Genomic DNA, 24,087 nt, shown 5'->3' with positions numbered 1-24,087 from the left:
CTCTACACTCTCCCATCAAACACTCCCAGGGCAGGTACAGCATGGGTTGGGCGCCTGGTAAACATATGTAAACCATCAGCATTTTAATTCCTGTGTGAGTTTCTCAGTGTTTTGCAAGAAAAATCTGTTTTCTTTCACTGGGATTGGAAGTGGTCCATATCGACCAATCAGCACAGCTGGTGGGACTGAAGACACTTAGACGGAATCAGTCAGACGGAACCTCGTCCCGCTGTTTATCACAAACGTGGGGCAAACATGTTTTCAGATGAGTGGATGGTTTCTGAGAGTTACAATTAAAGGTGGGTTTTATTTATTGTTTGTCCTGAAGAATTCACTTTGAACAAGTAAATTGTAACAACTCGGGTTTTAAAAGAATTTTCATTTTCCTCATTGGAACTTTCTGGAACAAGCCGACAGTTTTCTTGCGTGAAGATTTATTTTCTTCCTGATTAGTTGTCGCTGGTGTTTGAGCTAAGGAGGTTGTTCCTGCTGTGAAGTGAACAACTCTCTTCAGTTGAATCCCCGAGCACTGCAGTTGCAGAGTTGTCAGGACCTGGGTTTGGTGACATTTAAAGAATTACACTGAGAAAACCCCATAATTTGTGAGTGGGTTACCCAGCTATGTTCTGCAACTTTCAAAGCTGTTTTCAGTTTGCTTACACACTCATGTTGGTGATGTGTCTGTTACCACGTAGGAACTGGGGTTTGATCCCACACATTGTGGCCACGCACGGTGGCATAGTGGTTAGCACTGTTGCCTCACAGTGCCAGGGACCCGGGTTCAAATCTGGCTTCGGGCGACTGTCTGTGTGGAGTTTGCACATTCTCCCTGTGTCTGCGTGGGTTTCCTCCGGGTGCTCCGGTTTCCTCCCACAGTCCAAAGATGTGCGGGTTAGGTTGATTTGGCTATGATAAATTGACCCTTAGTGTTAGGGGATTAAATACGTGGGGTTACGGGGATAGGGTGGGATATGTGTCGGTGCAGGCTCGATGGGCCGAAATGGCCTCTATCTGCACTGTGGGGATTCTGTGATTCTGTGATTTGTGGAGGCCGTTCAGCCCCTCGAGCCTGTTCTGCCATTCAATTAGATCATGGCTGATCTTACACCATCTGCATTCGAGTAGTCAACATCCAGGCGAAATGTGAGGAGTGACTTCAGCAACCAAGACAAGTGTATTAGGCCACTTCACTCTGTCCTTGCACTCATTAAAGGGGCAGGCCCAGTACTGGCCATTCAGAGACCGCCCCACCCCGCCCTGCCAGAACTCCCAGGGCAGGATGCTTGGGGCAAAGAGGAAAGGAAAAGTACTTCTGCAGCGTCTTTCACGGCCTCAGGATGTCCCAAAATGCTTTCCAGCCAATGAAGTACTTTTGAAGTGCAGTCACTGTTGCAATACAGGAAACGTGGCAGCCACTTTTGCACACAGCAAGCTCCCACATACAGCAAAAAAATACATGACCAGATCATCTATTTTATGGATGAATGTTGGCCGGGAGAATGCCACTACTTTTCTTTGAATAGTCCCATGGCATCTTTTACATCCACCTGAGAGAGTGGTTTAATGTCTCACCTGAAAGATGGCACCTCCGACAGTGCAACACTCCCTCAGTGCTGCACTGAAGGGTCAGCTTAGATTCTGTGACTCAAGTCTCTGGAGTGGGACTTGAAATCGCACATGTGTGGATGTGTGAGGACAGGGTGGCTCTAGGCTGTGATGCTCCCTGTCATAGTGAAAGAGCAGCTAGTTGAGATACTGGATGGGATAAAAATTGATAAAGAGGAGGTACTAGAAAGGCTGGCTGTACTTAAAGTAGATAAGTCACCAGGACCGGATGGGATGCATCCTAGGATGCTGAGGAAAGTAAAGGTGGAAATTGCGGAGGTACTGGCCATAATCTTCCAATCCTCCTTGGATGTGGGGGTGGTGCCAGAGGACTGGAGAATTGTAAATGTTACACCTTTGTTCAAAAATGGGTGTAAGGATAAACCCAGCAACTACAGGCCAGTCAGTTTAACCTCGGTAGTGGGGAAGCTGTTAGAAACGATAATCCGGGACAAAATTAACAGTCATTTGGACAAGTGTGGAGTAATTAAGGAAAACCAGCATGGATTTGTTAAAGGCAAATCGTGTCTCACGATGTGGTCTCCTCTACATTGGGGAGACCAAACACAGATTGGGTGACCACTTTGCGGAACTCCTCCGTTCACTCCGTAAGGGCGACCCCGAGCTTCCGGTCACCTGTCACTTTAATTCACCACTCCATTCCCACTCAGACCTCACCATCCTCGGCCTCTTGCATTCACAGAATCACAGAAACCCCACAGTGCAGATAGAGGCCATTTCGGCCCATCGAGCCTGCACCGACACATATCCCACCCGATCCCCGTAACCCCACGTATTTAATCCCCCTAACACTAAGGGTCAATTTATCATAGCCAATCAACCTAACCTGCACATCTTTGGACTGTTCCACGGAAGCTCAGCGTAAGCTCGAGGAACAGCACCTCATCTTTCGCTGAGGCACTTTACAGCCCTCTGGACTCAACATAGAGTTCAACAGTTTCAGATCATAACCTCGGCCCCTATCACATATATATTTTTTATCCACACTTTTTGTTTGTGCTTTTTTCTTCTCTCCCACATGGCAGCTGTCTTCCATTCTGCCAGCGCAATTCACACTTCATCTAGAGCCATCCTTTGTGTCTTAACCTGTCCCATTACCATCTCCTCTCGCCTTGAATATCTCTTAATGTCTCTTTAATTCTCCTGCCTTCCATCCTATCACAGACCTTCCCCTTTGTTCTTTCATCCCCTCCCCCATTTCCCAGCCCCTAAACTTGCTTTAAAATCTGTTCCATTTCCTGTTTTTTTCCAGTTCTGATGAAGGGTCTTCGACCTGAAACGTTAACTCTGTTTCTCTCTCCACAGATGCTGCCTGGCCTGCTGAGTTTTTCCAGCGTTTTCTGTTGTTATTTCGTGTTTAACTAACTTGATTGAGATTTTTGATGAGGTAACAGAGAGGGTTGATGAGGGCGATGCGGTTGATGTGGTGTACAAAAGGCGTTTGATAAAGTGCCACATAATTGGCTTGCCAGCAAAGTTGAAGCCCATGGAATAAAAGGGACAGTGGCAGCATGGATACGGAATTGGCCAAGCGACAGGAAACAGAGAGTAGTGGTGAACGGTTGTTTTTCGGACTGGAGGAAGGTACACAGTGGTGATATATATTAATCATTTGGACTTGGGTGTACAGGGCACAATTTCAAAATTTTCAGATGACACAAAACTTGGAAGTATAGTGAACAGTGGGGAAGATAGTGATCGACTTCAAGAGGACATAGACAGGCTGGTGGAATGGGCGGAAAAGTGGCAAATGGAATTTAACCCTGAAAAGTGCGAGGTGATGCATTTTGGACGGACAAATAAGGCAAGGGAATACACAATGAGTGGTAGGACCCTAGGAAGTACAGAGGGTCAGAGGGACCTTGGTGTACATGTACATAGATCCCTGAAGGCAGCGGAACAGGTAGATAAGGTGGTTAAAAAGGCATATGGGATACTTGCCTTCATTAGCCGAGGCATAGAATATAAGAGCAGGGAGGTTATGATGGAGCTGTATAAAACGCTGGTAAGGCCACAGCTGGAGTACTGTGTGCAGTCCTGGTCGCCTCACTATAGGAAGGATGTGATTGCTTTGGAGAGGGTGCAGAGAAGATTCACCAGGATGTTACCTGGGATGGAGCGCCTCAGCTATGAAGAAAGACTAAACAGGCTGGGGTTGTTTTCCTTGGAGCAAAGAAGGCTGAGGGGGGACCTGATTGAGGTGTACAAAATGATGAGGGGCATAGATAGGGTAGATAGAAAGGAACTTTTCCCTTTAGCAGGGGGGTCAATAACAAGGGGGCATAGATTCAAGGTAAGGGGCAGGAGGTTTAGAGGGGATTTGAGGAGGAACTTTTTCACCCAGAGGGTGGTTGGAGTCTGGAACTCACTGCCTGAAAGGGTGGTAGAGGCAGGAACCCTCACAACATTCAAGAAGCATTTGGATGAGCACTTGAAATGCCATTGCATACAAGGCTATGGACCAAATGCTGGAAAATGGGATTAGAATAGACAGGGCTTGATGGACGGCGCAGACACGATGGGCCGAAGGGCCTCTTTCTGTGCTGTATGACTCTATGACTCTATGAAAAGTGCGAAGTGATACATTTTGGTAGGAAGAACGAGGAGAGGAAATATAAACTAAAGGGTACAATTCTAAAGGGGGGGCATGAACGGAGAGACCTGGGGGTATATGTGCACAAATCGTTGAAGGTGGCAGGGCAGGTTGAGAAAGCGGTTAAAAAAGCGTGCGGGATCCTGGGCTTCATAAATAGAGGCATGGAGTACAAAAGCAAGGAAGTTATGATGAACCTTTATAAAACACTGGTTCGGCCTCAACTGGAGTATTGTGTCCAATTCTGGGCACCGCACTTTAGGAAGGATGTGAAGGCCTTAGAGAGGGTGCAGAAAAGATTTTCAAGAATGGTTCCAGGGATGAGGGACTTCAATACGTGGATAGACTGGAGAAGCTTAGAACAGAGAAGGGATCTAGACAGAGTAGATAGAGAGAAACTGTTCCCATTGCAGAAGGGTCGAGAACCAGAGGACACAGATTTAAGGTGATTGTCAGAAGAACCAAAGGCGACATGAGGAAAATCTTTTTTATGCAGCGAGTGGTTAGGATCTGGAATGCACTGCCTGAGCGGGTGGTGGAGGCAGATTCAATCATGGCTTTCAAGAGGGAATTGGATAAGTACCTGAATGAAAAAAACTTGCAGGGCTACGGGGAAAGGGCAGGGGAGTTGGACTAGCTGAGAGCCGGCACGGGCTCAACGGGCCGAATGGCCTCCTTCTGTGCTGTAACCATTCTATGATTCTATAGTGGACTATCCAGCACCTGCCCGGAGTCGCATATAAAAGAATGGCCATTTGAAGTATGGGAGTGCTGCCAGGGCCTGTGGAACTGTATTCCTTGAGAACAGCACCTGTGGGCGAGGACAGTTTATATGTGAGGTATATAAGGAAGCTTGAACGTGCTCACAGAGAAATCAGGTGATCTCATGAGTCGTAGATTGATGAGGCAGCTGAGACCACGCCGGCGGATGCCTTTAACAGACCGAGGCTCACAACCCCTCCATCAGTAACAGCTTCTATATGGGTCCCAGTATTTACCGGGTATATAGCCAATCTTTAAGTGTCAGCCGTGGCTCGGTGCTAGCACTCTCACCTCAGGTTCCTGAGTTCTAGTTACCGGGGAGCCTGGTTTCGGGGGTTCGTGGGCCTGCTGTCCTCGGTTCGATGACATGCTCGGCCAGCACAGCCCAGAAAGTCAGCCCTTTGCTGAGTGTCTATCATACTCATCTGTTCAGTACTTCAAGAGCAGTGGAAGAGGGGCGAGGGGCCATCCCAGGGGGGTCAGTGGTCAAAAGCAGTGGCAGAGGGGCTATCCCAGGGGGTCAATGATCAACAGCAGTTGGAGCGGGGCCATACCAGGGGGTCAAAGGTGAAAAGCAGTGGTAGAGGGGCCATACCAGGGGGTCAATGGTGAATAATAGTTGGAGCGGGGCCGTACCAGGGGGTCAATGGTCAACAACTGTTGGAGGGGGCTATACCAGGGGTTCAATGGTCAACTGCAGTTGGTGAGGGGAAATAGCAGGGGGTCAATAGTGAAAAGCAGTGGTAGAGTGGCCATACCAAAGGGTCAATGGTCAACAGCAGTGGTAGAGAGGCCATACCAGTGGGTCAATGGTCAACAACAGTTGGAGAGGGGCCATATAAGTGGGTCAGTGGTCAACAGCAGTTGGTGAGGGGCAATACCAGGGGGTCAGTAGCCAAAAGCAGTGGTAGAGGGGCCATACCAGGGGGTCAATGGCCAACAGCAGTGGTAGAGGAGCCATACTAGGGGGGTCAGTCATCAACAACAGTTGGAGAGGGGCCATTCCAGGGGTCAATGGTCAACAGCAGTGGAGAGGGGCCATACCATGAGGTCAATGGTCCACAGCAGTTGGAGAGGGGCCATACCATGGCAGGGGGGTTCAATGGTCAACAACAGTTGGTGAGGGGCCTTGCCAGGGGGTCAATGGTCAACAGCAGTGGGAGTGCGGCCATTCCAGTGGGTCAATGGTCGACAACAGCTGGAGAGAGGCCATACCAGGGAGGTCAATGGTCAACAGCAGTGGGAGAGGGGCCATACCAGGGGGTCAATGGTTGACAACAGTTGGAGAGGGGCCATTCCAGGGGTCAATGGTCAACAGCAGTGGAGAGGGGCCATACCATGAGGTCAATGGTCCACAGCAGTTGGAGAGGGGCCATACCATGGCAGGGGGGTTCAATGGTCAACAACAGTTGGTGAGGGGCCTTGCCAGGGGGTCAATGGTCAACAGCAGTGGGAGTGCGGCCATTCCAGTGGGTCAATGGTCGACAACAGCTGGAGAGAGGCCATACCAGGGAGGTCAATGGTCAACAGCAGTGGGAGAGGAACCTTACCAGGGGGTCAATAGTCAACAACTGTTGGAGGGGGCTATACCAGGGGTTCAATGGTCAACTGCAGTTGGTGAGGGGAAATAGCAGGGGGTCAATGGTGAAAAGCAGTGGTAGAGGGGCCATACCAGGGGGTCAATGGTCGACAACAGCTGGAGAGAGGCCATACCAGGGAGGTCAATGGTCAACAGCAGTGGGAGAGGGGCCATACCAGGGGGTCAATGGTCAACAGCAATGGAGAGGGGCCATACCATGGGGTCAATGGTCCACAGCAGTTGGAGAGGGGCCATACCAGGGGGGTCAGTTTTCAACACCAGTTGGAGAGGGGCCATAGCGTGGGGTAAATGTTCAACAACAGTGTGAGTGGGGCCATACCAGGGGGTCAATGGTCAACAGCAGATGTAAAGGCCATTCCAGAGGGTCAATGGTCAACACCAGTTGTAGAGCGGCCATACCAGGGGGTCAATGCTCAACAGCAGTGGGAGTGCGGCCATAACGGGGGTCAATGGTCAACAACAGTTGAGGAGGGGCCATACCAGGGGGTCAGTGGTCAACAGCAGTGGGAGAGGGGCCATACCACGGGGGTCAATGGTCAACAGCAGTGGGAGAGGGGCCATACCAGGGAGTCAATGGTCAACAGCAGTGGGAGAGGGGCCATACCATGGGGTCAATGGTCAGCAGCAGTTGGAGAGGGGCCATACCGGGGGGCAATGGTCAACACCAGTTGGAGAGGGGCCATACCAGGGGTCAATGGTCAATAGCAGTGGGAGAGGGGCCATACCAGGCGGTCAATGGACAACAACAGTTGGAGAGGGGTCATACCAGGCAGTCAATGGTCAACAGTAGTGGGAGAGGGGCCATACCAGGGGGTCAATGGTCAACAGCAGTGGGAGAGGGGCCATACCAGGGGTCAAGGGTCAACAGCAGTGGTAGAGGGGCCATACCAGGGGTCAAGGGTCAACAGCAGTGGGAGAGGGGCCATACCAGGGGTCAAGGGTCAACAGCAGTGGGAGAGGGGCCATACCAGGGGTCAAGGGTCAACACCAGTTGGAGAGGGGCCATAGCGTGGGGTAAATGTTCAACAACAGTGTGAGTGGGGCCATACCAGGGGGTCAATGGTCAACAGCAGATGTAAAGGCCATTCCAGAGGGTCAATGGTCAACACCAGTTGTAGAGTGGCCATACCAGGGGGTCAATGCTCAACAGCAGTGGGAGTGCGGCCATAACAGGGGGTCAATGGTCAACAACAGTTGAGGAGGGGCCATACCAGGGGCTCAATGGTCAACAGCAGTGGGAGAGGGGCCATACCATGGGGTCAATGGTCAGCAGCAGTTGGAGAGGGGCCATACCGGGGGGCAATGGTCAACACCAGTTGGAGAGGGGCCATACCAGGGGTCAATGGTCAATAGCAGTGGGAGAGGGGCCATACCAGGCGGTCAATGGACAACAACAGTTGGAGAGGGGTCATACCAGGCAGTCAATGGTCAACAGTAGTGGGAGAGGGGCCATACCAGGGGGTCAATGGTCAACAGCAGTGGGAGAGGGGCCATACCAGGGGTCAAGGGTCAACAGCAGTGGGAGAGGGGCCATACCAGGGGTCAAGGGTCAACAGCAGTGGGAGAGGGGCCATACCAGGGGGTCAATGGTCAACAGCAGTGGGAGAGAGGTCATACCAGGGGGTCAACGGTCAACAGCAGTGGGAGAGGGGCCATACCAAGCAGTCAATGGTCAAAAACAGGGGGAGGGGGGCCATACCAGGGGTCAATGGTCAACAGCAGTGGGAGAGGGGCCATACCAGGGCGAGGTCAATGGTCAACAGCAGTGGGAGAGGGGCCATACCAGGGCGAGGTCAATGGTCAACAGCAGTGGGAGAGAGGCCTTACCAGGGGGTCAGTGGTCAACAGCAGTGTAGAGAGGTCATACCAGGGGGTCAATGTTCAACAGCAGTGGGAGAGGGGACATACCAGGGTGTCCATGGTCAATTGCTCTGCCCCAGGCACAGAGGGGAGAGAGGTTCGCCTGTTGGGTTATTTTCAGTCACACTTAGTTTCCGCTCCGGATATTTGTCTATATTCTGGGAGCGGATCGGATACATATTACACCCGCCTGATTTTCCTTTCAGTCGGACAGGGTGTATAACTATCGGTGAAAGTTCAAATCACCTCTGTGTCTTTATCTGTGTATGCCTCCCTGCCTCGTGCGCACTCTGTCCTGCCCTCTGCCTCCCTCTCATCTTTCTATTTACCTTTTCTCTGTCTTTGGCTTTCTGTATGTTTCTCTTCCTCTTTTAATCTCTTCTTTCACTTTTTCTCGGACTCTCTCTATCACTTTCTGCCTCTGTCTTTCTGCCTCTCTAACTTTCTCAGTCTATCTTTTCCTTTCTCTCCCTCTCTGTCCCTCCTTCCCTTTCTGTCTCTCTCCCTCTATCTATCTATCATCTATCTATCTGTGCCTATGCCTCTCTGTGTCTCTTTCCTTGTCTCTTTTTCTCGGTCTATCTCTCTGTCTGGGTCCAACTCAGTGCCTCGCTCTGTCTCTTTCATTTATTGATAATTCTATATTCCATATCTAGCCATTCCCCTCCCAGGGCTTTGCTCTCTCTCTGTAAATGAACTAAGTGAGAGATCGAGAGAGAGAGGAGGCAGAAAGAGTGATAGATAAACAGAAAGACAGAGTGAGGAAAACAGAAAGAATTTGAAATAACAACAGAAAATGCTGGAAATACTCAGCAGGCCAGGCAACATCGGTGGAGAGAGAAACAGAGTTAACGTTTCAGGTCGAAGACCTTTCATCAGAACTGGAATTTGAATATGGGAGACAAGCAGCGAAAGGGATACAAGGAGAGAGAAACCAATTTTATTTTGATTTTGTCCACGAGCAGTGCCTCGGGAGAATAGCTAATGGTTGATTCATCGCTGAGATTCCCAGGATAATCCTCAGCCGTGGAGTCAGGGCGACCCTCAGTGGGGAATCTGAAATCACTGCAGCCTTGCACAGCCACTGATACAACCACCTCAGACAAGGCGGTCACAGCCGAGGTTACTGTAGCTCGTGCAGTATCCAACACCCGGGGATTGGTTTAATGAGCTTGAGAATGTGTATCGGAGGAAGCGGGGAGTGAAGGGAGGAGAACACTTGGCAGAAAATCCCCCCCCCCTCCCAAGCATACCAACTTGTGCTGTGTATCACCCATCTTCCATAAACTTTCTAGAGACCCAGAAATTCCTTTTGCAGCCCTCCCCACGGGCGGGGGGCTGCGATCCTGAAAAATCTGCGCCTGGACCGGAGGGCTCCCGGGAGGTGCAGAATTCTGTTGATGTGCCTCCTCAAACTGCCGGTGTGCAGGGCACGTGTCTCCCAGGGGCGCAGGCGGTTCGCAGCGTCCCTGGGATCACGTGGGCCGTGGGGAGCCAATCAGAGCAGGGAATCTCCATTCACAGATTTGACAGGAAGACCCAAAACATAGTAAAACTTCAAATAATTCTTTTTTTTATCACATTTTTAAAATGACTATAAATGACATAAATTAACTATTTTAAACAAAAATGTAAATTTTTGTAAAAATTAACTTTTTAACGGGGCTAAAAATAAACTTACCTTCCTTTAAAGTATTTTAAAATGATAAATCAGTGGAAATTTTTTTTCTTTTACTTTCTTCACCTCTTACCTTGTTAAAAGCAGGCCTTGCGCCGGCCTTTCCAGGCACAGCTGTTTCAGACTTACCCGGACTGCAACACAGTATGAAAAAAACGGAAGCTGCAGCCGCCCGCGCTGCCTCTCCGGCGCAGGCGTTTGTCCTGTGAAGACCTTTCTTTGAAGAACGGAAGTTCCGGTTTCCAGCGCATGCGCAGTGCATGCGTAAAACCGGCACTCCCGTTGGCCCTACGAGCGAGTACCCAGCGCGTACACACCCGTAGGGAACGGAATTTATGGACCTCTGTCATCCAAAACTCTGCTGCCCGTGTCCTAACTCGTAAAAGTCCCGTTCACCCATTACCCCTGTGCTCGCTCACTTCCGTTGACTCCCAGTCCACCAATGCCTCAATTTTCAAATTATCTTTGTGTTCAAATTCCTCTATGGCCTTGCCCCTCGCTATCCCTGTAACCTCCTCCAGCCCTACAACCCTCCGAGTTATCTGCGCTCCTCCAATTCTGGCCTCTTGCGCATCCCTGATTGTAATCGCTCCACCATTGGTGGCCGTGCCTTCAGCTGCCTGGGCCCCAAGCTCTGGAATTCTCTGCCTAAACCTCTCCGCCTCGCTACCTCACTTTCCTCCTTTAAGTCGCTCCTTAGAACCTACCTCTTTAACTAAGGTTTTGGTCATCTGCCCTAATATCGCCTTAGGTGGCTCGGTGTCAAATTCTGTCTGATTACGCCCCTGTGAAGCACCTTGGGATGTTTTACTTGTTAAAGACGGTATATAAATACAAGTTGTTATGTTGTATTTTGACAAAGCCCCCTTCCCCGCCCCCCAGTGATCACTATCCCGGTGATCAATATCCGGGTGATCAATATCCGGGTGCCGCATCTGGTGATGCCAAGACTGCACTTGGCCATGATGCCCTCGTAGCGGAATAGCCTGTAACATTCGCTGTGTTGCGTCACATGTGAGGAGTGGCCAATTGTGTGAGTCACTGGGAGGCGACTGGGGCCCGTTGTGCTGTACCTCGAGGTAGTGGCTGGAAACACGGGGAAAGAGCAGGGGAGTGGAACTAATTCAACCGCCCTTTCAAAGAGCTGGCACAGGTCCGTTGGACCGAATGGCCTCCTTCTATGCCGTGTTATTCTATGTACGTGAATGGGTAGAGTTCGAGCACCATCTTGAGTCTTGTAAGAAGTGGTAGAACTACCGCATTCTGTGTTGCCAAATCTATCGAGAACGACAACTGAATCTGAGACCGGGACAAGCGAGCGTCCCTACAAGGTTCGATCACAACACGGGACTCGAGGCCTCGGATCGGGAGGGATGGAATCCCTATGAGTATCAGATACATCCTGCCCCTCCCAGCCCTAGACTATGCGCCCCTGGCGGCGCGGTCATGTGTGGCATCGCCGCACCGAAGGGCAGCAAATACTGAAGTGAAGTGCGGACAGTGGAGGGGGCAGCAAGCGCAGGAGTACGGGGTTGGGCGGGCGCCTGTCTGAGAGCGGCGAGTCGAGCCCGTGGGCGCAGTCTGAATGTGGACAAGGGTGGGGGAGGGCCGACTCCGAGACTGGAGGTGCCACGGCAGCACGGACTGTGACTGGGTGTTGCTCTCTTTTTCAGGCTCCTGCTTGTCGTGCCTGGTGGACGTAGTCCCGGTCAAGAATGAGGAGGGGGCCGTCGCCATGTTCATCATGAACTTCGAGGAGCTGAAGGGCACGTCACACAAGTCGGGGAGAGGGGACAGTAATCACAGGCTGCCCCAAGACTGGTTCAGCTCCAGTAGGTACCACACCAGGGCACAAGTGGTAGCTTTTTAGCCAAGCACTCAGGTGGCCAACCCTCCAGGATTGGCCGGGCAGCTCCACGAATGAAAGATTAATCTCCAGGATACTGCTGCGAGTAACCCAGGAGGAAAATCACAGGGGCTTTAAAAAATAGTCTTCTTTGAACATCTATTAGTTATTATAATGTTGAAGGCCCTACCTTGCGCACAGGCAAGTAGGAAGTGTGGTGAATTCAGGAGCTATCCAGGTCTGGGACAATGTCATTTCCACAGGCTCAGAGCTGCTGTCTGTCAGTACGTCAGTGCCATGCTGTGTCAGAGACCGGCTGGACTAAGGCACAATGGGTGGAACAGGTTTGGTGCTCTGTAGAGTGCCGCATCTCCACAGTCCCATCAAACACTCCCAGGGCAGGTACAGCACGGGTTAGATACAGAGTAAAGCTCCCTCTACACTGTCCCCATCAAACACTCCCAGGGCAGGAACAACACAGGTTAGATACAGAGTAAAGCTCCCTCTACACTGTCCCAACAAACACTCCCGGGGCAGGTACAGCATGGGTTAGATACAGAGTAAAGCTCCCTCTACACTGTCCCATCAAACACTCCCAGGGCAGGTACAGCACGGGTTAGATACAGAGTAAAGCTCCCTCTACACTGTCCCATCAAACACTCCCAGGGCAGGTACAGCACGGGTTAGATACAGAGTTAAGCTCCCTCTACACTGTCCCATCAAACACTCCCAGGGCAGGTACAGCATGGGTTAGATACAGAGTAAAGCTCCCTCTACACTGTCCCATCAAACACTCCCAGGGCAGGTACAGCACGGGTTAGATACAGAGTAAAGCTCCCTCTACACTGTCCCCATCAAACACTCCCAGGGCAGGAACAACACAGGTTAGATACAGAGTAAAGCTCCCTCTACGCTGTCCCAACAAACACTCCCAGGGCAGGTACAGCACGGGTTAGATACAGAGTAAAGCTCCCTCTACACTGTCCCATCAAACACTCCCAGGGCAGGTACAGCATGGGTTAGATACAGATAAAAGCTCCCTCTACACTGTCCCATCAAACACTCCCAGGGCAGGTACAGCACGGGTTAGATACAGAGTAAAGCTCCCTCTACACTGTCCCATCAAACACTCCCAGGGCAGGTACAGCACTGGTTAGATACAGAGTAAAGCTCCCTCTACACTGTCCCATCATACACTCCCAGGGCAGGTACAGCACGGGTTATATACAGAGTAAAGATCCCTCTACATTCTCTCATCAAACACTCCCAGGGCAGGTACAGCACGGGTTAGATACAGAGTAAAGCTTCCTCTACACTGTCCCATCATACACTCCCAGGGCAGGTACAGCATGGGTTAGATACAGAGTAAAGCTCCCTCTACACTGTCCCATCAAACACTCCCAGGACAGGTACAGCACGGGTTAGATACAGAGTAAAGCTCCCTCTACACTGTCCCATCAAACACACCCAGGACATGTACAGCACGGGGTTAGATACAAAGTAAAGCTCCCTCTACACTGTCCCAATCTTAGAAGTGCACCCCTCTTTGTCCAGTGTGGTGTCTGAGGTTCCCACAGCACCTGACCTGTGGTTACTCTGCATTTGTGCCTAAACCTGGACAGTTTTCTCCATGAATTGTTGAGCCCTGGTAAGTGGACAGAGAGGAATACTTAAATTATATATTGCCCTCTTCACAGCTCTTAATGTACCAAAGTATTTCACTTGAGGTCAATTACTTTGATGTCTTGCTATGTAGACAAGCACAGCAGCTGATTTGCACACAGCAAGATCCCACCAAGAACCACGAGATGACTGACCAGGCTGATCTATTTTTGGCGTTGTTGACTGACCGAGGAATGTTGGTCTGGACTTCAGGGAACTCCCTTATCTTCTTCGAACAGTGCAATAGAAACTGGGTAAATAGTGACACCGAGTCAATCCCTCTGCCTCATGTCCTAGCTCTTCAATACCTGGGTGGCTCAGAATGGCCCAAATTGAGAGGCCGCTGATTTTGGGCCTCTGATTTTGTTTTTAATTATCGAGGTTGCTGGGCAACCACCCCAAAAACCTAGGGCCTAGTTTTAAACTTTCTGCAGCTGCGATGTGCTGACACGCCGAGTTTGCCACCTTGGGCCTGTTGTACTGGAGTTGGTCATAAGAAATAGGAGCAGGAGTCGGCCATTCGGCCCCTCGAGACTGCTCCGCCATTCAATAAGATCATGGCTGATCTTCTACCTCATCTCCACTTTCCTGCACTATCCCCATATCCCTTGATTCCCTTAATATTCAAAAATCTATTGATCTCTGTCTTCAATATACTCAACGACTGAGCCTCCACAGCCCTCTGGGGTAGAGAATTCCAAAGATTCACCACCCTCTGAGTGAAGAAATTTCTCCTCATCTCAGTCCTAAATGGCCGACCCCTTATTCTGAGACTGTGACCCCTGGTTCTAGACTCCCCAGCCAGGGGAAACATCCTCCCTGCATCTACCCTGTCAAGCCCTTTAAGAATTTTGTATGTTTCAATGAGATCACCTCTCATTCTTCTAAACTCTAGAGAATATAGGCCTAGTCTACTCAATCTCTCCTCATAGGACAATCCCCCCCATCCCAGGAACCAGTCTGGTGAACCTTCGTTGCACTCCCTCTATGGCAAATATATCCTTCCTTAGGTAAGTAGACCAAAACTGTACAAAATACTCCAGGTGTGGTCTCACCAAAGCCCTATATAATTGCAGTAAGATGTCTTTACTCTTATATTCAAATCCTTTTGTAATAAAGGCCAACACACCATTTGCTTTCCTAATTGCTTGCTGTACCTGCATGTTAACTTTCAGTGATTCGTGTACAAGGACACCCAGGTCCCTCTGAACACCAACATTTCCCAATCTCTCACCATTTAAAAAACACTCTGCTTTTCTATTTTTCCTACCAACATGGATAACTTCACATTTCTCCACATTATATTCCATTGTCATGTTCTTGCCCACTCACTATATCCCCTTGAAGCCTCCTTGCATCCTCCTCACAACTGACACAGTCGGCCATCATTTGCCCAGATGGGGTTGGTGGGGGTGGGATGGTCTTCATCAGGGTCGCAGACCCCTGCTGCAGGGCAGTGAAGCTGAGCAGATCTCCGTGTCGGTCAGTCGGGTCAGTTGGACACCGTTAAAGATCTGCCACACGGGACCACAACCTATTGACCTATTCACCCAGTGTACATGGGATGGAGTCCCCACAGCTGCACAGAGAACATTGTTTTCAGGAAGGTGATCGAAAACTTGACTTTTAAGTTAAATTCACCGGCCCGGTGTCCCAAACTCGAAGGCAATGCCGCTGAATTTATCCTTCAATGTTCATTTGTAAAGTGTGCTGAGTACTTGACAGCCTGCTCGGCAACAGTTATTGTACAATCGAAAGCCACACAGGTCACTGCTGTGGAATCATAGGGTGAAAAATTCGGTCATGCCCCCTTCGGGGCGTGAAATTCAATGGTAGTGCCCCAAGTAGGAGGTGGGACGCTACTGGAAGCGCTCCCTCTCCCTCTTGGGGTGCTCCCACTGAATATCGCGGCACTACCAGCAACAGCGCCACGCGTGTCGGCACATAGCGCCGCGGTACTACAGGCCTCCCTCCCCTGATTAAAGGGGAGGGGCCCAGCACAGCGTGCACCGGGGCCCTGCTGGACCACCGGGGAGCGGGATGCTGGCAAAAGAGCCCGGCACTCGACAGAAGTGCCCTGCTGACCGATCGTGGCCGGCACCCCGCAGGAGGAGGCGAGCGGGGACAGGTGCTGGCAGGTGGTCCAAAAAAAACTGGCCGCCCGGTATCTGTCCTTTAATTATCGCCGCCCCGGCCACAAACACGCCACCCTGACCCTGTCGGACACAGCGTCCGGCGGTAGGTCGGGGGCGCCAACCAAGTTTGCAGCCGGGGTGCGAGCGGGGCACTGCGCACGACGATGACATCATCGCCAGAGGTCACACCTGGAGTACTGCGTACAGTTTTGGTCACCTTATTTAGGGAGGGATATACTTGCATTGGAGGCAGTTCAGCGAAGGTTCACTAGGTTGATTCCTGAGATGAAAGGGTTGTCTTATGAGGAAATGGTTGAGCAGGTTGGGCCTATACTCATTGGAGTTTAGAAGAATGAGAGGGGATCTTATTGAAACATATAAGATACTGAGGGTGGATGCTGAGAGGATGTTTCCCCTCGTGGGGGAATCTAGAACTCGGGGCACAGTTTCAGAATAAGGGGTCGCCCATTTTAAACGGAGATGAGGAGGAATTTCTTCTCTCAGAGGGTCGTAAATCTTTGGAATTCTCTTCCCCAGAGAGCTGTGGAGGCTGAGTCAGTGAAATATTGAAGATTTTTGAAAAACAGGGGGGTCAAGGGTTATGGGGAGTGGGCAGGAAAGTGGAGTTAAGGCCAAGATCAGATCAGCCATGATCTTATTGAATGGCGGAGCAGGCTCGAGGGGCCGAATGGCTGATTCCTGCTCCTGTTTCTTATGTTCTTATGTTCCTTTCCCTGCTTCAAATATTCATCCAATTTTCCTTTAACGGATGCGATGGTCTCGGCCTTCACCACTCCCTGTGGCAAAGCATCCGTGCTCCCAACAGCCCTCTGAGTAAAGAAATCTCTCCTAACCTCTCTCCTCACTCGCTTATTGATAATTGTAGTTTGACGATCCCTTGACACTGACTCCCCAACTAGAGGAAATAGCCTTTCTCTATTCACTCTATAGAAACCATTCAAAATCTGAAAAACCCTCTATTAAATCTCCCCTTGGCCTCCACTACTCCAGTGGAAATAGTCCCAGTCTCTCAAGTCTCTCCTCATAACTTCCTGACTCATGGCCTTTATACTTCATCCAGTACTTCAGAGAGTTTTAAACCTTTCTGAGGATACCTGGCTTAGATGTCCATCCTCACACCAATAATCAGCAGGACAGTGCCTGAGCCAGGGGAGCGTCTAACTCACAGAGTGAGGCACGTGATCTTCTGTGCCAACTTCGAACCAACGTGGACCCTCGCTCCAAACCTCAACCCATTTCCTGAAGTCCCACGGGACTTGTGGCCTGCACAGAATGGAGGTTTAGCACGCTGCAACACTGGGTGCTCACCAGAGGGCAGAGGGCGGCCACATCGCCAGGGCAACCAAAGGAAGTTCTCCACAGGGGACTTGACTGAGATGAACCAATTTTTTAAAGAATTACAATTATTTAAAAAATCATAGAACTTTCTTCAACGCAGTGAGGGTGCAGGGCGGAGGAGAGAGGGAGGAGGGGAGAGGGAGGAGGAGAGTGGGAGGAGGAGAGAGGGAGGAGGAGAGAGGGAGGAGGGGAGAGGGAGGAGGGGAGAGGGAGGAGGAGAGAGGGAGGAGGAGAGAGGGAGGAGGAGAGAGGGAGGAGGGGAGAGGGAGGAGGGGAGAGGGAGGAGGAGAGAGGGAGGAGGAGAGAGGGAGGAGGGGAGAGGGAGGAGGGGAGAGGGAGGAGGAGAGAGGGAGGAGGAGAGTGGGAGGAGGAGAGAGGGAGGAGGGGAGAGGGAGGAGGAGAGAGGGAGGAGGGGAGAGGGAGGAGGAGAGAGGGAGGAGGGGAGAGGGAGGAGGGGAGAGGGAGGAGGGGAGAGGGAGGAGGAGAGAGGGAGGAGGGGAGAGGGAGGAGGAGAGTGGGAGGAGGAGAGAGGGAGGAGGAGAGAGGGAGGAGGAGTGAGGGAGGAGGAGAGAGGGAAGAGGAGAGAGGGAGGAGGGGAGAGGGAGGAGGAGAGTGGGAGGAGGAGAGAGGGAGGAGGAGAGTGGGAGGAGGAGAGAGGGAGGAGGAGAGAGGGAGGAGGAGAGAGGGAAGAGGAGAGAGGGAGGAGGGGAGAGGGAGGAGGAGAGTGGGAGGAGGAGAGAGGGAGGAGGAGAGTCGGAGGAGGAGAGAGGGAGGAGGAGAGAGGGAGGAGGAGTGAGGGAGGAGGAGAGAGGGAGGGGGAGTGAGGGAGGAGGAGAGAGGGAGGAGGAGTGAGGGAGGAGGAGTGAGGGAGGAGGAGAGAGGGAGGAGGGGAGAGGGAGGAGGGGAGAGGGAGGAGGGGAGAGGGAGGAGGGGAGAGGGAGGAGGGGAGAGGGAGGAGGAGAGAGGGAGGAGGGGAGAGGGAGGAGGAGAGAGGAAGGAGGGGAGAGGGAGGAGGAGAGTGGGAGGAGGAGTGAGGGAGGAGGAGAGAGGGAGGAGGGGAGAGGGAGGAGGAGAGTGGGAGGAGGAGAGAGGGAGGAGGGGAGAGGGAGGAGGAGAGTGGGAGGAGGAGTGAGGGAGGAGGAGAGAGGGAGGAGGAGAGAGGGAGGAGGAGAGAGGGAAGAGGAGAGAGGGAGGAGGGGAGAGGGAGGAGGAGAGTGGGAGGAGGAGAGAGGGAGGAGGAGAGAGGGAGGAGGAGAGTGGGAGGAGGAGAGAGGGAGGAGGGGAGTGGGAGGAGGAGAGAGGGAGGAGGGGAGAGGGAGGAGGGGAGAGGGAGGAGGAGAGAGGGAGGAGGAGAGAGGGAGGAGGAGTGAGGGAGGAGGAGAGAGGGAGGAGGGGAGAGGGAGGAGGAGAGAGGGAGGAGGAGAGAGGGAGGAGGAGTGAGGGAGGAGGAGAGAGGGAGGAGGAGAGAGGGAGGAGAGAGGGAGGAGGAGAGGGAGGAGGAGTGAGGGAGGAGGAGTGAGGGAGGAGGAGAGAGGGAGGAGGGGAGTGGGAGGAGGAGAGAGGGAGGAGGAGAGTGGGAGGAGGAGAGAGGGAGGAGGAGTGAGGGAGGAGGAGAGAGGGAGGAGGAGAGAGGGAGGAGAGAGGGAGGAGGAGAGAGGGAGGAGGAGTGAGGGAGGAGGAGAGAGGGAGGAGGAGTGAGGGAGGAGGTGTGAGGGAGGAGGAGAGAGGGAGGAGGAGAGAGGGAGGAGGAGAGAGGGAGGAGGGGAGAGGGAGGAGGAGAGAGGGAGGAGGAGAGAGGGAGGAGGAGAGAGGGAGGAGGAGAGAGGGAGGAGGGGAGAAGGAGGAGGGGAGAAGGAGGAGGGGAGAGGGAGGAGGAGAGAGGGAGGAGGAGAGAGGGAGGAGGAGAGAGGGAGGAGGGGAGAAGGAGGAGGGAGAGCGGAGGAGAGAGGGAGGAGGAGGGAGGAGGAGAGAGAGGAGGAGAGAGGGAGGAGGGGAGAGGGAGGAGGAGGGAGAGCGGAGGAGAGAGGGAGGAGGAGGGAGAGCGGAGGAGGAGAGAGGGAGGAGGAGAGAGGGAGGAGGAGAGAGGGAGGAGGGGAGAGGGAGGAGGGGAGAGGGAGGAGGAGAGAGTGAGGAGGAGAGAGGGAGGAGGAGAGAAGGAGGAGGAGGAGAGGGAGGAGGAGTGAGGGAGGAGGAGAGAGGGATGAGGAGGAGAGAGGGAGGAGGAGAGAGGGAGGAGGAGAGAGGGAGGAGGAGAGGGAGGAGGAGAGGGAGGAGGAGGAGGAGAGAGAGAGGAGGAGAGAGGGAGGAGGAGAGAGGGAGGAGGAGAGGGAGGAGGAGAGGGAGGAGGAGGAGAGAGAGGAGGAGAGAGGGAGCAGGAGAGAGGGCGGAGGAGAGAGGGAGCAGGAGAGAGGGCGGAGGAGAGAGGGAGCAGGAGAGAGGGCGGAGGAGCGTGCAGGACAGGAGACTTGGAACTTAGAAGGAACAAGAGAGGAAAGATCAGAGGAAGCTGACTGACGAGAAGGGGAGCGAGAAAGTGCGGGTGAGAAGCAGAGAATAACCTATCCGCTGACTCGCTTTATCTTGTATTCTGAACAGGACGTCAAGATGGGAAAGAAAGAAAGACAGAAAGACAAAGAAGGATAGACAAGCAGACATTGATTAATTAATTAACTGCATTTCTTTAGCACCTTTCACAACCTCAGGACGTCCTAAAGCACTTTACAGCCAACGCAGTACTTTTTAGTGACGTTGGTTGAGGGGTAAATATTGTCCAAGACACTGGGGAGAACTCCCCTGCTCTTCGAAATGGTGCCAGGGGATCTTTCACATCCACCTGAGAGCTGAGAGGGCAGATGGAGCTTTGATTTAACATCTCATCTAACAAGATGGCACCTCCAACAGTGCAGCACTCCCTCAGTACTTCACTGGAGAGCCAGCCTGGATCATGTGCTCAAGTCTCTGGAGTGGGGCTTGAACTGGCAGCCGTTCAGGTAGATGTGAAAGATCTCATGGCACTATTTTGAAGAAGAGCAGGGGAGTTCTGCCTAGTTTTGAGATTAGGTTTCTCAAGTGGTACTTGAACCCACAAGCTTTTGACTCCGAAACAAAAGTGCGACCCACAGTGCCATGGCTGACACCATAAAGTGTCACAGTATTCAGGCTCAGGAAAGTCTGGGAGTGATGTGCCAAATAACTGCCCGAAACCGTGAAGTTAAAGTTTAAGACTGAGGGCTTTTATTAAGTAAGAATCATGGCAGAGTTAACAGAGTTCATCATCGACCGAGCCCTTGGTAGAACATACCAGAAGAGGGGCGGGGCCAGGGAGGAGCATTAGTGGTTCCCCCTGGTGGAACATTCCAGACATTACAAGTACAAGTACAAATATCAGAACACAGTTATTTCATCACATTCACCCCCTGCTATAGATTCAGTCTGTCAGGAGGTCTGATAATCCTCTGGGAACGACGTAACTCTTGCTGAGGCTCCTCCCGGAGTACTAACTCCGGTTCATTCGAATTCCCAGAATCATCAGTATTTTCCACACTGAGGGTTTGTGTCTCTGAAGGTCCAATACCACGATTGAAAACTCTACTCTCAGAGTCGAACTCTTTTCGAGCTCCAGCAGGTGCAAGATCTTTAATAGAGACCGTATCCTCTCGCCCATCCAGATATTGAATGTACGCATACTGGGGATTAGCATGGAGGAGTTGTACTTCCTCCACCAGTGGATCAGTCTTGTGGCCTCTCACATGTCTGCGCAACAACACAGGGCCCGTGGTCGTCAACCATGTGGGTAACGATACTCCATTAGTAGCTTTTCTTGGAAAACTAAACATCCTTTCATGAGGGGTGGCATTCGTCGCTGTACACAAAAGAGACCTTATGGAATGCAGCACGTCTGGCAGGACATCCTGCCAGCGAGAGGTCGGCAGGCCTCGTGACTTCAGAGACAGTACGATAGCCTTCCACACTGTCGCATTTTCTTTCTCGACCTGCCCATTACCACGAGGGTTATAGCTGGTAGTTCTACTCGTTGCAATCCCCTTCGATAGCAAAAACTGTCGTAATTCTTCGCTCATAAAGGAAGAACCCCTATCACTATGTATATAGTTAGGCATGCCGAACAAGGAAAACAGTTGGCAGAGGCATTTAATTACAACAGCACTAGTCACATCCGGACAGGGGATAACAAAAGGGAACCGAGAGTACTCGTCTATAATATTAAGAAAATAGACATTACGGTCGCTCGATGGAAGGGGACCTTTAAAATCGAGACTCAAACGCTCAAATGGTCGAGTTGCTTTAATAAGATGAGCTGGCTCGGACGGCTTATAGAAGCGGGGTTTGCATTCAGCACAAACATGACAGGTTCTGGTCATTGTCCGGACCTCCTCAATAGAGTAGGGTAGATTGTGGGACTTAATGAAGTGGTTCATTCTGGTAACCCCAGGGTGGCAGAGTGTGTCGTGGAGACTTTGAAGCTTATCTGTACCTAGACTAGCACATACTCCTCATGACAAAGCATCCGATGGCTCATTAAATACTCCAGGCCTGTACTGAATATCATAGTCATATGTTGACAGTTCTATTCGCCATCTTAAAATCTTATCATTTTTGATCTTGCCTCTCTGCTTAGTGTTGAACATAAAGGCCACGGATCCCTTGTCAGTAATGAGTGTAAAACATTGGCCAGCGAGATAATGTCTCCAATACCTGACTGCTTCAATAATCGCCTGTGCCTCCTTTTCCACTGAAGAATGTCGAACTTCTGGTCCTTGCAATGTACGAGAGAAGAAAGCTACTGGTCTACCAGCTTGGTTAAGAGTTGCTGCCAACGTAAAATCAGATGCATCACTTTCCACTTGAAAAGGGATCTTCTCATCCACGGCACATACCACTGCCTTCTCAATGTCCCATTTGATATTAAGGAAAGCCTCCTGAGCTTCCGCCGATAGCGGAAAAGACGTCGACTTAATAAGAGGTCGGACTTTATCTGAGTAGCTAGCCACCCACTGGGCACAGTACGAGAAGAATCCCAGACACCTTTTTAAAGCTTTTACAGTGTGAGGTAAAGGTAATTCCTTAAGTGGGCGTAATCTTTCAGGGTCTGGCCCGATTACCCCATTCTCCACAACGCAACCAAGAATACACAAACGTGTAGTATTGAAGGTACACTTGTTTTCGTTGTAGGTCAGGTTTAACCTCTTTGGTTAGGAACTTCGCGAGATTTTGATCATGCTCCCGTTGGTCACGCCCACAGATGGTAACATTGTCCAGGTACGGGAATGTTGCTTCCAACGTGTATTCATCCACCATACGATCCATCTCCCGTTGGAAGACGGATACCCCATTCGTCACTCCAAAGGGCACCCGAAGGAATAGGTACAGGCGCCCATTAGCTTCGAAGGCCGTATAAGGTCGGTCTTCTATTTTGATGGGGAGTTGATGGTAGGCAGACTTTAAATCAATGGTGGAGAACACGCGGTACTGAGCTATCTGGTTCATCATCTCAGAAATACGAGGCAAAGGATAGGCGTCTAATTGGGTATACAAGTTTATAGTCTGGCTATAATCGACCACAAGTCTTTTCTTCTCATTAGTTTTAACCACCACCACCTGGGCACGCCACGGGCTACCACTGTGTTCGATGATTCCCTCCCGTTGAAGCCTTTCCACTTCCTCTTTTATAAATGTTTTATCTTCTGAACTATACCGTCGACTCTTAGTCGCTATAGGTCTACAATTAGGAGCAAGGTTCGCAAACAAAGAAGGCGGACTTACGTTTAAAGTAGAAAGGCCGCAGACTGTGAGAGGAGGCTGAGATCCACCATACTTAAGGGTAACGCTCTCATGCTGACACTGGAAGTCCAAGCCTAATATTAAGTTCACACACAACTGAGGTAATATGAGGAGTTTAAAGTCCTTATACTCCGTATCCTTAACGGTCAATGTGACTTTACAATATCCAGTTACCTCCGAAGTAAGGGATTTGGACGCCATCACAATTTCACTTCGAGTAGGATACACCTTCAATGAACAGGAGTTAACAAGGTTGGGGTGTATAAAACTTTCAGTACTGCCACAGTCTATCAAACACCCAGTAGGACGACCATTAATCTTGATGTCCATCATAGATTTTGACAAGGAACACAGTATGGTCTGGTCAACCGTAGCCGAGGCTAGAGTAAAACGATAGGCGGCAGCAAAGAAGACCTCGGGTACAGGATTACCCTTACACACACTTTACTAAAATGTCCCTGTTTCTTACATTTAAAACAGGTAGCCTCTCTGGCTGGGCAACTTTGCCTGGGGTGTTTAGATTGGCCGCAAAAATAACACTTAGACCCATGGGGCACAGCCGCAACAATAGGATTAAGTGGGGGCTCCATTGGTGTTATGGATGCCTCCATACTCGGAACACACGAGGCTGAGAGAGATGCATGGGCTGATGCATACACTTCTGAATTCTTCTGGGCTACATCTAACGATCGAGCAGCAGCGACAACCGTTTTTAAAACTAACGAGTCGTTCTCGAGGAGTCTCTGTCTAATATAATTAGACCGGAGGACAGATATGAAAGAATCGCGGATGGCTTCTTCCTGATACACTATGGCAGAGACAGCCTTGTAGTTGCAACCCTTAGCCAAAGCCTTAAGGTACTGCAGGAAATCGTCCAGAGATTCCTCGGGTAATTGCCTGCGAGTAGACAGGAGATACCTGGCGTATACTTCGTTAACCGACTTAAGGTACTGGGCTTTAAGAGCTGCGAGGGCCTCTTTATATGTAGTAATATCTTCAATTATAGAGTAAGTTTGATGACTTACCAAGTTGGTTAGAAGACCCAACTTGTTAACCGTCGAATCGAACGATGCGATGAAGTGTTCAAAACATCGCAGCCAATGCGTAAATTTCTTCGACGCGTCTGCCGAATGCGGATCGATATCCAGACGCTCTGGTTTCAAAAAT

General features: G+C 51.2%; 1 protein-coding gene across 1 annotated transcript in view; it reads left to right on the top strand.

Moving 5' to 3' along the window:
• Positions 1-24,087, top strand: part of kcnh6a (potassium voltage-gated channel, subfamily H (eag-related), member 6a) — a 400,900-nt gene that overhangs the window by 121,359 nt on the left and 255,454 nt on the right. The window contains 1 exon segment of the mRNA XM_085966026.1: positions 11,793-11,951. Within this exon segment, the coding sequence (XP_085822152.1) occupies positions 11,793-11,951 (159 nt within the window).

Source organism: Somniosus microcephalus, chromosome 24 (genome assembly GCF_052327205.1).
Source record: "Somniosus microcephalus isolate GS21.2 chromosome 24, FLI_Smic_1.0, whole genome shotgun sequence".
Lineage (NCBI taxonomy): Eukaryota > Metazoa > Chordata > Chondrichthyes > Squaliformes > Somniosidae > Somniosus > Somniosus microcephalus.
Note: the sequence above shows the minus strand (reverse complement) of the source record. Positions and strands in the feature narration are given on the sequence as shown.